At 48.8% G+C, this 12,159-nt stretch overlaps 1 protein-coding gene across 5 annotated transcripts in view; it reads right to left on the bottom strand.

Annotated features, from left to right (window-relative positions):
• ARHGEF11 (Rho guanine nucleotide exchange factor 11) overlaps window positions 1-12,159 on the bottom strand; it is a 302,232-nt gene that overhangs the window by 191,184 nt on the left and 98,889 nt on the right. For 3 of the 5 annotated variants that reach the window (XM_040332151.1, XM_040332146.1, XM_040332148.1), the window contains exon 3: window positions 1,646-1,660. The exons of the other annotated variants lie outside the window; for them this stretch is intronic. In XM_040332151.1, the coding sequence (XP_040188085.1) occupies window positions 1,646-1,660 (15 nt within the window). The remainder of the gene's footprint in view (window positions 1-1,645; window positions 1,661-12,159) is intronic. 5 annotated transcript variants of the gene reach the window in all.

The following is a 12,159-nucleotide window of genomic DNA, read 5'->3' as shown; positions in this document are numbered from 1 at the left end:
GAGTAAGCCTCCACTCGGCACTGTGTTTGTTTTTAATTTTTTAAATAAACGTTATTATGCCATGGCGGTATTTCTCTGTTTTTACACCCCTATGACGCTTCAAGCAGCTGACCCACAGGAATCCCAGGTGTCTCAATTTTGTCTATGGTGACAACAAGCTCAATTTGACCTCTTTCTAGCGAAATAGGTCAACTTCCTGCGGTAAGGGGCCATCCTTTATATGCACTATTGGGTGATTTAGATCGGTGAAGGTGGAAACCTACTTGCATCTTATTACAAGTTCAGCGATAAGCAAAGAATATATGAACACTTGTCACTCAGTCTATGGACTTTTTGCCTTTTTTTCCTATGTTCGCTGTTTTTTTCTATGTACTCAGTATACGGATTCAATTCTATTTTTGCACTATTGCACTTTTTTAATTAGGCATTTATTGCACTTGTGCTTATTGCGATTTCATATTGCTATTTTGTTGTTATTTTGGATTTTCACATTTGTTCATTAGCGCCCCCTATCTATTTTTCCATATTTGCATTCATCCTTTGAATTTTGGGGAGCTGCTTTCTTAGTGACACATTGTATTTAATATTTTTTTGGCGCGAGATCCTTACCCCATGTGTCTGATAAAGACCTGTTTTGGAGATCCATGGTGTGTTGTTGACATTCCATCACCATGAATTTTGACGAAGCATGGATAGGCAAGTATAAAACTCTAGGCAAGGAGCAATTTCAAGGACAATAGTACAAAGGTACAGTTATCCTTTAAAGGTAATATAACCATAGGAAGAAATGGTAACCATTGGCAGTATTGTGTTATAGCTTGTCCCGTCCCATCTGGAGATCTTGGTGGACATGCAGATTTGGACAAAAGTAAAAAACAAAGGCATGTAAAAGTAAAATAATGTATCCATGCATTAACATGTCTGCTGAAACTGGTCCGCGGCCGTCGTGTGTACGGCCGACCGGACAATTTTCCGGCGGATCGGACAGGTTTCCAGCGGACAAATGTTTCTTAGCATGCTAAGAAACATGTCCACTGGAGGCCTGTCCGTCGGACATGTTCGGTCGTCTGTACGACTTACCGGACATGTCCGCTTGGCCGAAAGCCCTCGCATGCGTCAAAGTGATTCGACGCATTCGTGGAACCATTGACCTTCCAGGGTGGCGCACGTCGCCGCGTCATCCGCACGGCCACGTCACTGCGTATGCTGTCCGCGCGGATTTCGGTTTGATGGTGTGTACAACCATCAGACCGAAATCTCCGAGCGGACATGTCCGATGAAAACGGTCTGCGGACCGTTTTCATCGGACATGTCCCCTCGTGTGTACGAGGCCTTACAGTTATCAGAATATAATGGTTTTGGCAATGGTGGTCCTTTGAACCTTTGTGTCCCTTTAATTCATCCAGCTGTAGAATATATTAGGCGGCCATTTTCCTTTGGGACCAGTATTCTAAGTCCATGAATGAGATGTATGTTGTGTTTGAGGTATGAAGGACAATAACAAAGGTCACTGAAGCTATACCTGCCATGAGTCCCTGGAGTCATTTATTGGAGTGGGTCACACACACACACACACACACACACACACACAACACACACAAAACGTTAAAGTCACATGCAAAACAGAATGACGGTCATGTCTTACCAGGCTGCAATGGGACTGGTAGGAAAGTGGGACAGCGGCAGGGTGAAATGGACAAGAAAAAGACACAGGTTAGTTGAGACAGAAACAAATGAATGATACACACATGAACATTGAGGATGTTGCAGCCGTTTAGTGCTTATATGGACATTTTTCGCTCCTCATATCCTGCAGTCAGTAACAAACAACGGACAATAAATTGCATTATCTAAACTAAACAAGACCACAGTGCTTGACAATGAGTCATTATAATTATCTCATGGCATCTGACTGGATTATCAAATCTGCAGACAGCTAGGTCAGAAAATGGGACCATTGCTGGCCTGTGTGCGGCCATTTTGAAAACAAGAAGGCAGGCCTCAATCCTTCAGATCCTACAAATTTTCATATGTAACCTCTTTACCCAGAAGAACGCTTGAGATAATTTTAGGGATCTCAGGGAACCCCTGCTAAAATAAAATAATTGGGGGGGGGGGGTATGAGTGGGGGAAAATGCCTCTAACATTAGTGGTCCAAGCGAAGAATGTGCCTTACATTGGGTGGTCAGCGGGAAGAATGTACCTTACACTGGGTGGTCAGTGGGAAGGGTGCTCCTTACTTTAGTGGTCAGTGGGAAGGAAGAGTGCTCCTTACTTTAGTGGTCAGTGGGAAGGGTGCTCCTTACTTTAGTGGTCAGTGGGAAGAGTGCTCCTTACTTTAGTGGTCAGTGGGAAGGAAGAGTGCTCCTTACTTTAGTGGTCAATGGGAAGCGTGCTCCTTACTTAAGTGGTCGGTGGGAAGAGTGCTCCTTACTTTAGTGGTCAGTGGGAAGAGTGCTCCTTACTTTAGTGGTCAGTGGGAAGAGTGCTCCTTACTTTAGTGGTCAGTGGGAAGAGTGCTCCTTACTTTAGTGGTCAGTAGGAAGAGTGCTCCTTACTTTAGTGGTCAGTGGGAAGAGTGCTTCTTACTTTAGTGGTCAGAGTGCTTCTTATTTTAGTGGTCAGTGGGAAGAGTGCTCCTTACTTTAGTGGTCAGTGGGAAGAGTGCTTCTTACTTTAGTGGTCAGTGGGAAGAGTGCTCCTTACTTTAGTGGTCAGTGGGAAGAGTGCTCCTTACTTTAGTGGTCAGTGGGAAGCATAAATAGATGGTCATTTAGAAGAATGCCCAATACATTGGAGGTTAGTGAGAAGAATGCCCTCTACCTTGTTGGTCAGTGGGAAGAATACGGTCAACATTGGTGGCCAGTGGGAAATATAACCCCTTATGCCGCGTACACACAATCAGATTTTCCGTCGGAAGAACCTTGGATGGTTTTTCCGACGAAATTCTGAAGCCTGCCTTGCACACACACACACGGTCACACAAAAGTTCTCTGAACTTTCGACCGTCCAGAACGCCGTGACGTACAACACTACGACGAGCCGAGAAAATTAAGTTCAATGCTTCCGAGCATGCGTCGAAATGTTTCCGAGCAGGCGTCTAAATTTTGTGCTGAATTCACGATTTAAATTTTTTCCGTCTGAAAATTTGAGAACCAGCTCTCAAATTTTTGGCGGAAATTCCGACAGAAAAAGTCAGATGGAGCATACATACAGTTGGAATTTCCGACCAAAAGCTCATATCAGACTTTTGTTGTCGTAAATTCTGACTGTGTGTATGGGGCATTACACACGGGCAGTGGTGGGCAGTAGGAAGAATGCTCCTTACAGTGGTGACCAGTGGGAAGAATGATCTTTACATTGGTGGTCTGTGGGAAAAAAAAAACCTTACATTGGTGGTCCTTGGCACCAAGTTAGAAAGGGGCAAGCCCCTTACTTTAGTGGGAGGAATGCCCTGTTACTTTAATGTTCAGTGGGAAGAATGTTCCTTACATCGGTGATCAGTGGGAAGAATGCCCCTTACATTGGTGATCAGTGGGAAGAATGCCCCTTACATTGGTGATCAGTGGGAAGAATGCCCCTTACATTGGTGGTCAGTTGGAAGAATGCTCCTTACAGGGGTGACTAGTGGGAATAATGCCCCTACATTAGTGGACAATGAGAAGTATGCTCCCCTTGCAGTGGTGGCCAGAATGCCACCCATGCAGATATCTAAAAAGATCTGTCAAGTTGCATTGGATCTGCAATTATGCAGGTGACCACCAAATGAGAGGTTGAGCAGCTACAACTCAAGAAACCCATAGCAACCTCTGGCATAACGCTGTTTGAGAATAGCTGCTTTAATAAAAGCGCTCATTCAGACTGTTGCGTTCCATTGCAGAGTGTTACAGCACAGGCGTAAAGATGCGATAGGACGTACCAGGGACATACGTTGTCTCCGAGTAGGTGTATCCTACATCTCTGCTGGCTGCCGATTACCATAAGGGCTCATGCACATGGTATTAATATTCCCATAGCACATGTTCCTGGAGATGGGCTCGTCAGTAGCGGGTTCTGCAGCAACTGCCAGCTGGAAACTGGGCTCATCACAAACCAACGCACATATTCGCCGGCTCCCCATTGATGGTCAAATATCCTCTGAAGCTTTTTTTTGCAGAATGATCACATTGTAAAGGACCAAGTTCAACATTTCGGAGCCATGAAGGACCCCTTAGTCAGGCATGTGATTACATGCCGTCAAGCTTGACGAAGGGGCCCTGCACAGCTTTGAAATGTTGGACTTGGTCCTTTGCAATGTGATCTTTCTGCAATAAAAGCGCCAGAGGATATTTGACGAGCCATGGTGTGCTGGTAAATATGTAAGTTGGCTCATGCACGTGGATGCATTGGGGGCTGCCAGCCAGGGCGGCCATCAGGGGGGTACAGGCAACACACTTGTAAGGGGCCCGAGCGTCCCAAGGAACATGTTAGACTTGGTTACATTGTGGAGAGGCTCTTCACAATGTAACTCTCATCCCCAACCAAAATCATCCTCATCCATTTTCACAATGTAACTCTCAGTGGCGGCCCATTAGGGTCACTGACCCCCCTAATCTACATGCAGGGTGCTGGACGCATAGAGTCCAATGGGGGATTTTGAAGCAGAGGCCCTAATAGGCTTCAAAAGAGGGTGGGCTTCAGGACCCAGAGCACTGCGTCCGAAGCCCATCCAGGCGTGGGACAATAGCGAATGAATAATCGCTATTGTAACACGGATTCTTCTCCCAGCCAAGCCAATCAGGAAGTGGGTCGCGAGACCCATTTCCTGATTGGCCAAAAGGAGAAGCGATCCCATTGGCCGAGGAGGGAGGAGACGCACAGCCAAAGACCGAGAGACTGACCCACCAGCCGCCAAATCCGATCCTCGGGCCCCTCCATGCAAAGTGCTGTCAGCTCCTTCTATGGCTGCAGAAGAGAGGAGCACATGCCGATCGCCCCTGTGACACCTCATCAATCCACACCAACATCGATCCCCACCTGCTGCCGACCTCTTCTAGCATCCCTGGACATTGAGCCTGCATAGGCCTATGGGCCGGGATTCAGAAAGGACTTACGACGGCGTATCTCCAGATACGCCGTCGTAAGTCCAAATGAGCGCCGACGTATCTATGTGCTTATTTAGAAAGGCAGTTACGCCTGAATTTGGCCAAGATACGACCGACGTAAGTCTCTTACGCTGTCGTATCTTGGGTGCATATTTACGCTGGCCGCTAAGGGCGCTTCCGTAGATTTACGCGTCGAATATGAAAATGACCTAGATACGCCGATTCACAAACATACTTGCGCCCGTCGGATTTAGCTACGCCGTTTACGTAAGGCGTATGTCCGGCGTAAGTTTACCCCTCATAAAGCAGGGGTAAGTAATGCTAAGGCATGGACGTTGGAAACATCGGAACAGCGTCGTATTTTACGTCGTTTGCGTAAGTTGTACGTGAATGGGGCTGGGCGTAGGTTACGCTCACGTCGACAAAGCATTGAGCCGACGTATCTTAGGGAGTATTTGCAACTTGATTCTGAGCATGCGCGCGCATGCGCTGTTCGATCGGACATGCATTTACATGGGGTCACGCTTCATTACAATACAACACGCCCACTGCCTTGCTACTTTGAATTACGCGGGCTTACGCCGGCCCATTTACGATACGCCGACGTAACTTTGGGAGCAAGTGCTTTCTGAATACAGTACTTGCCTCTCAAAGTTACGTTGGCGTAGCGCATAGGAGATGCGCTACGCCTGCTCAAAGATACGACAATGTATCTGAATCGCGGCCATTATCTCCAATACAGGGTTGGAGAGCCTGGTGGGGGGGTGGCTCAATGGAGGCAGGGTCTGGTCCACCTCCCGCCGCCATGCACCGATAGAGCACCAGTCGTCACTGAACCTCGTCACCTCATCACCACCCAGCATTATACATCCCTCTCCACAATGTAGCGCCATCCCCACCCTGAATCCTCCATCCCTCTCCTGGAAAGGGATGTGGATAATTCAGGGTGTGTATTGGGACACATTGGTATAAGAGTGTTAAAATAAACGTAGGTGCACCGAAGGACTCGGTGGGATGGCCAGTGGGTGGATTCGGTGGAACAGCCAGTGAGCTGGCCCTGGGGAATGTTGTCGGTCAGGCCCCGGGACGCCCAGGCCTAAAGCGGTGTAAGGTACCCCAAAATTTCTGATGGCTGCCCTGCTGCCAGCTGTATGTAGGTGTAAAAAGTAGAGTAGATTGTAACATTTGCAAAATAAACTAGGCCTCAACTAAGACGTATCAACGTGTATGGTATTCCAAATGCCTGTATGGATCAGATACACCCGTCATAACAGAAATATGTTGGTCTTTGCGGGCCTCTTTCTAAAGAGTCCCAGTTCCCCGGTTGTCCCTAGAATCAGCAACTTCTGAGACACAAGGGCCCGGATTCACAAAGGATTTACGACGGCGTATCTCCAGATATGCCGTCGTAAGTCCGAATGTAAAGCGTTGTATCTCGGCGCCTGATTCAAAGAATCAGATCCGCCAGAATTTGTCCAAGATACGACTGACGTAAGTCTCTTACGCCGTCGTATCTTGGTTGCATATTTACGCTGGCCGCTAGGGGCGCTTCCGTATATTTCCGAGTTGAATATGCGAATGAGCTAGATACGCTGATTCAGAAAACTTACTTGCGCCCGTCGGATTTAGCTACGTCGTTTACGTAAGGCGTCGGTCCGGCGTAACTTTACCCCTCATGTAGCAGGGGTAAGTCATGTCAAGGTATGGACGTCGGAAACGCGCCGTATTTTACGTCGTTTGCGTAAGTCGTACGTGAATGGGGATGGGCGTAGGTTACGTTCACGTCGACCAAGCATTGAGCCGGCGTAACTTAGGGAGAAAATTTGACGTGATACTGAGCATGCGCGCGCATGCGCCGTTCGTTAGGCGCGTCATTTACGTGGGGTCACGATTCATTTCTATACAACACGCCCCCTACCAGCCTACTTTGAATTACACGGGCTTTCGCTGGCCAATTTACGCTACGCCGCCGCAACTTACGGAGCAAGTGCTTTGTGAATACTGCACTTGCCTAAGTTGCGGAGGCGTATCGTAAATAGGATATGCTACGCCCGCACAAAGATGCGCCCATATACGTGAATCTGGCCCAAGGTCTGAGAAAAAGCTTCAGCAAATGAAAGCCTAAAAACAGTCAGTACTGCTCCTTTCTCGAGTTGTCTGGATCAACAATTCAAAGTATTTGAACCAAAGCGTCAGCATGACCGTTACACAATGAATATTTTTAGGAGAGGTCAGCAGTGGTAGCCCATATACTTCTTTCATGACCGGATTAGTTGGGATCTTTTCACTTCGAACTGAGGAGCGGAAGTCATGTTTGAATGAAATCTGTCTATAGGTCTAGCTAGCAGAAGAGCTAAAATATTTTTTTCTTTTAAGAGCATACATGATAAGAACCAGGATAGCTGGTTTGACAGGAACAAAACAATATTATCTATCAAGCTAGAGAGTGTAAACCCGTATGTGGAATCTTCTTGGACACAAACTAAATGCACCATTGCTAAATGCTTTGGTGGTAGCCAGAATTCTGAAAAGCTTTATAGCGCTCTCCACATTCATAACCACATTAGGAAAGCTGTTGACTCTGTTTGAACTACAAGCCCCAGCAGGTCTCACTAGTCATGATGTAAAAGGTTCCATCCTTACACATGTATCGCCTATGTACCGTATTTATCGGCGTATACCGCGCACTTTTTTGCCCTGAAAATCAGGGCAAAATCGTGGGTGCGCGATATACGCCGATACCCACGCCGAGTTTGAATACTGCGCCGGCATATACCGAGTGCAGTACACTCGTGTATAGTCGGGCAGGCTCGGCTCCTCTCGCGCTCACGTCCTGGACGTACAGGACGTGAGCGCGAGAGGAGCCGAGCCTGCCCGACTATACACATGTACTACGCTCGGTATATGCCGGCGCAGTATTCAAACTCGGCGCAGGAAAGCGGGGATCGAGTGGGGAGGACGCCGCAGAAGGACGCCGGACCCGACGAAGAGGACACCCGAAGCCGCAGACGGACGCCGGACCCGACGAGGCAGTCGATGGACGCCGCGCAAGACACCAAAACTGTAAGGCCCCGTACATATGAGAGGATCGATCCGCTGAAATTGATCCGTGGATCGGTTTCAGCGGATAGATCCGCTGGTGTGTACGATCCAGCATGCTAAGAAATCTATCCGCTGGAATCGGCTCCAGCGGATCGATCCGGTGGTCTGTACAGACTCACCGGATCGATCCGTCCGAACCCATCCCTCGCATGCGTCGTAATGATTCGACGCATGCGTGGATATCCTTATATGACAGCGTCGCGCACGTCGCCGCGTCATCATCGCGGCGACGGCGCGACACGTCACCGCGGTGTGAATTCGGCGCGGATTTCGATCCGATGGTGAGTACACTCCAGCGGATCGAAATCCTCAGAGGATTTATCCGCGGAAACGGTCCAGAGGACCGTATCCGCGGATAAATCCTCTCGTGTGTACCCGGCATAGGTATAAAAATCTTTTTTCCACAGGAATGCGGGTCCACTTTAGGGGTGCGCGCTAAACGCCGGAGCGCGCAATACCCCGATAAATACAGTAATTTATAGTACTGGTGCTAGTTAAAGTTAAGGGTAGATCAGAGTGTAGTTAAACTCTGATCCAGATTGTTAGTAGCTAGTAAATGTGGTCTCTGTCTCAGCTTGGCTGTGCTGTGAGCCCGCTCTGCTGTGCTGGGGTGTTCTTCCAGCCCCGGTGCTGCAGGTGGCAGCAGTGGAGTCAAGGTTTGGGTGCCAATCACGAGGGTTGGTCCTCGCTGGGCATGCTGGGAGGAGTATTTATGGGGCAGACGCCATTGGTTCTGGGTCTTCTTCGTCCAGTGTGGCACCCACCTTTAGGGTGGCCACATCACGGCGCCCCAGCGTTATGACCTACCTGGCCGGGGCGTGCGTGCCAAGCGGTGTTCCTGGTTCCGGGACCATGCTGGCCCGGAGCATCTGAACAGCGACGTGGGACCCAGCGAGTGACTGGGTTCCCATTTTGAAGATCCCAAGCTGTACTGCTGTTCGGTGGGGAGTCAGTCTGAGGAGCGCCATTGAGAGGCCGGCGGTCCAAAAGGGCCTGGACAAACCAACGGGGATCAAGGTAGCCGGACACCGAGGGATTGATCACCTGTCAGGCGGTACCTGGGCGACAAGTTGAAGGCGATCCAGACGCAACTCATTTAAGGAGGCATATCTCCAAGGATCAAACCCAGAGGGGACCTGTGGCAGAGGTATCTTTCTGAGGCTCATTGAGAGGGGTCTGTGGCAGAGACTTTCTCCCAAGTTCACCAAGGAGGGTCTGTGGCAGAGACTTCATCCTACAATTGTCCGAGTGATACTCCGGCTGCCAGGTCAGTGAGAGGCCTGTCCGGGTACATTAAACCCATTCCGGCGGGAGTGGTGATAAGAAGGGTTAGGTTTGGAAGCAGGACTGTTTCCCTCTCATCGGGCCTGAATCTGTTATTCTCCTATCTTCTTCAACTTTACTTTCCTCACCACAAGTTTACTGTTTTTACCTGGCTGGGTAATAAAGAGCACAGCAAAGAGCACCTGTCTGGACATTCCTTTACTTCTGCTATATGCAATACGCATCATTCACCCCTAGGAATTTTCGGAGGAGCCATGAGGTAACACGCCGCCCAAAAATCCAGCAGCTCCACTGGGGGTAATGCTACACACCGTTGATACTTCAATGTCTATCGGATGCTAGTGAGTTCCAATCACCTAATATTTTCCCAGATTTCTCAAGGACCCCAGTGGGTGAGATCAGATGTTCCCATCTTTTCCCCATCACCTCCCGTGGCTTCAAATACCATACCACCTCTATGCCGACGACACCCAGATCTCTCTCTCCACTCACCCCCTAGATCTCCTCACGGACCTCAAACTTACTGAATGACATATCGGTATGGATGTCACACCACTTCATCAAACTGAATCTTTCTAAAACTGAGCTTCGTTATATTTCCGCCTTCACGGTCAGGCCCGGACTGGCCATAGGGCATACCGGGCATATGCCAGTGGCCCGCGGCGGCCCGCAGGCCGCATGTCACATTTCCCCCCAAGTGTATATGCAGGGGGTCCAGAACTGTTAGGGGGGTGTCTGTGTAACAAACTGTGGGGGCTGTGTTATGTAAAGGGGTCCAGAGGTGCAGGGTGCTGTGTAACGTAAAAGGGTCCAGAGGTGCAGGGGGGCAGTGTAATGTAAAGGGGTCCAGAGGTGCAGGGTGCTGTGTAATGTAAAAGGGTCCAGAGGTGCAGGGTGCTGTGTAATGTAAAGGGGTCCAGAGGTGCAGGGTGCTGTGTAATGTAAAGGGGTGCAGAGGTGCAGGGTGCTGTGTAATGTAAAGGGGTGCAGAGATGCAGGGTGCTGTGTAATGTAAAGGGGTCTAGGGGTGCAGGGTGCTGTGTAATGTAAAGGGGTCCAGAGGTGCAGGGTGCTGTGTAATGTAAAGGGGTGCAGAGGTGCAGGGTGCTGTGTAATGTAAAGGGGTGCAGGGATGCAGGGTGCTGTGTAATGTAAAGGGGTCCAGGGGTGCAGGGTGCTGTGTAATGTAAAGGGGTGCAGGGTGCTGTGTAATGTAAAAGGGTCCAGAGGTTGCGGTCCTTTGTAATGTAAAGGGCTCCAGGGTGCTGTGTAATGTAAAGGGGTCCAGAGGTGCAGGGTGCTGAAACCCCACATCCCAGGTGCAATGTAATTTTTTTACTTCCACTGATCACCAGGCCTGAGGGATTTTCTACTTCCACTGACCACCAGGCCTGAGGCATTTTCTACTAGTCCCAAGGGAGGGGGCGGGCACACTGACTAACCCCCAGCCAGAATGGCTCGGATTATAGGGACAAGCTTACTGAGGAGAATCAGGAAGTGAGAAATTCAGACAAAGAAAAAAAACATTTAGAAGGGAAATTGAAGGAAAAGGTAAGTGACCCAACAATGCACTAGGAACCTATTTAAAAAATAAAAAAACAAACCTTTACAACCCCTTTAAATGCAAGATTGCCATTTATTTTAATGGTGTATTGTGGGTGATCACTCCAAAAAATTGCATTGGATCAGATTTGGGTCTTTGACACATTCAATCCTACTGAGGTCCACTAACACTGCAGGCAAAACAGCTCAGCATTTTGAACGCATGCATTTAAGGAGCATTGTGTTTGAATGCAAAAAGGTAATGTTGACCAACACCACCCATCTACATGGACAATTTAACACCATTAGTCAGTTGTGTACGAAATCTTTATGGGCTTCAACAAAACCGGCAACCAGTGCTGGCTCCAAATAGTGACTTTGGCTGTTTTTAGACACATTCAATCCTACTGAGGTCCATTCGCATTGCAGGCGAAACGGGTCAAGCTCAGCATATTGAATGCATGCATTTAGGCAGCATTGTGTTTGAATGCAAAAGGCAGTGTCAGGACAAGATCATCCAGTGCCCAGGGCAAAGATGCCAAATTGCGCCCCCCCTCCCCCTTTACTATGTGCAAGCTTATGGGGAGGAGAGGGGGAGAGAGAGTACAGCCCACACCACCTCCCAGTTCTCTCCTCCTTTTCTTGCTGCTTCTAGAGCTGGGACGAGAGAAGTAGTTATGCTGCTGTCACTACTCCTCTCAGCCTTATAGCAGAAGGAACTTGCGGTTCCCGATAAAACACACTACGCCCAGGGCGGCCGTCCCTTCTGCCCAATCCATGTCCCGGCCCTGGCAAAAGGTAATGTTGGCCAACAAAACCCATCTACAACTCCATGGAGTGGGAAATCCTTATGGGCTTGGAAAAAAACGACAACCAGCCTTGGCTCCAGATAGTGACTATTTTGCAGGGGTGCATTTCAATGTTAATAGTTGGGTACATTCTATATTGAGGATGTAAGTGAGGGATGGGGGTCATAACTAATTCTAGGGAGACATTTCTGTCTTTTGCTTGTGACACCAGCTCTCCCGACAACTATTGCTGGACAGGTCAAGGCCAAATTTTTAAGATTAGAGGCATGGAGGCAAGTGTAATGCACAAGGACTCATCGATCTCATTACTTCTTTGAGAACTTGTGTACTCAACAGCC

The sequence above is a fragment of the Rana temporaria genome, chromosome 13 (genome assembly GCF_905171775.1).
Source record: "Rana temporaria chromosome 13, aRanTem1.1, whole genome shotgun sequence".
Classification (NCBI taxonomy): Eukaryota; Metazoa; Chordata; class Amphibia; order Anura; family Ranidae; genus Rana; species Rana temporaria.
This window is presented reverse-complemented; position numbering and strand designations above follow the sequence as displayed.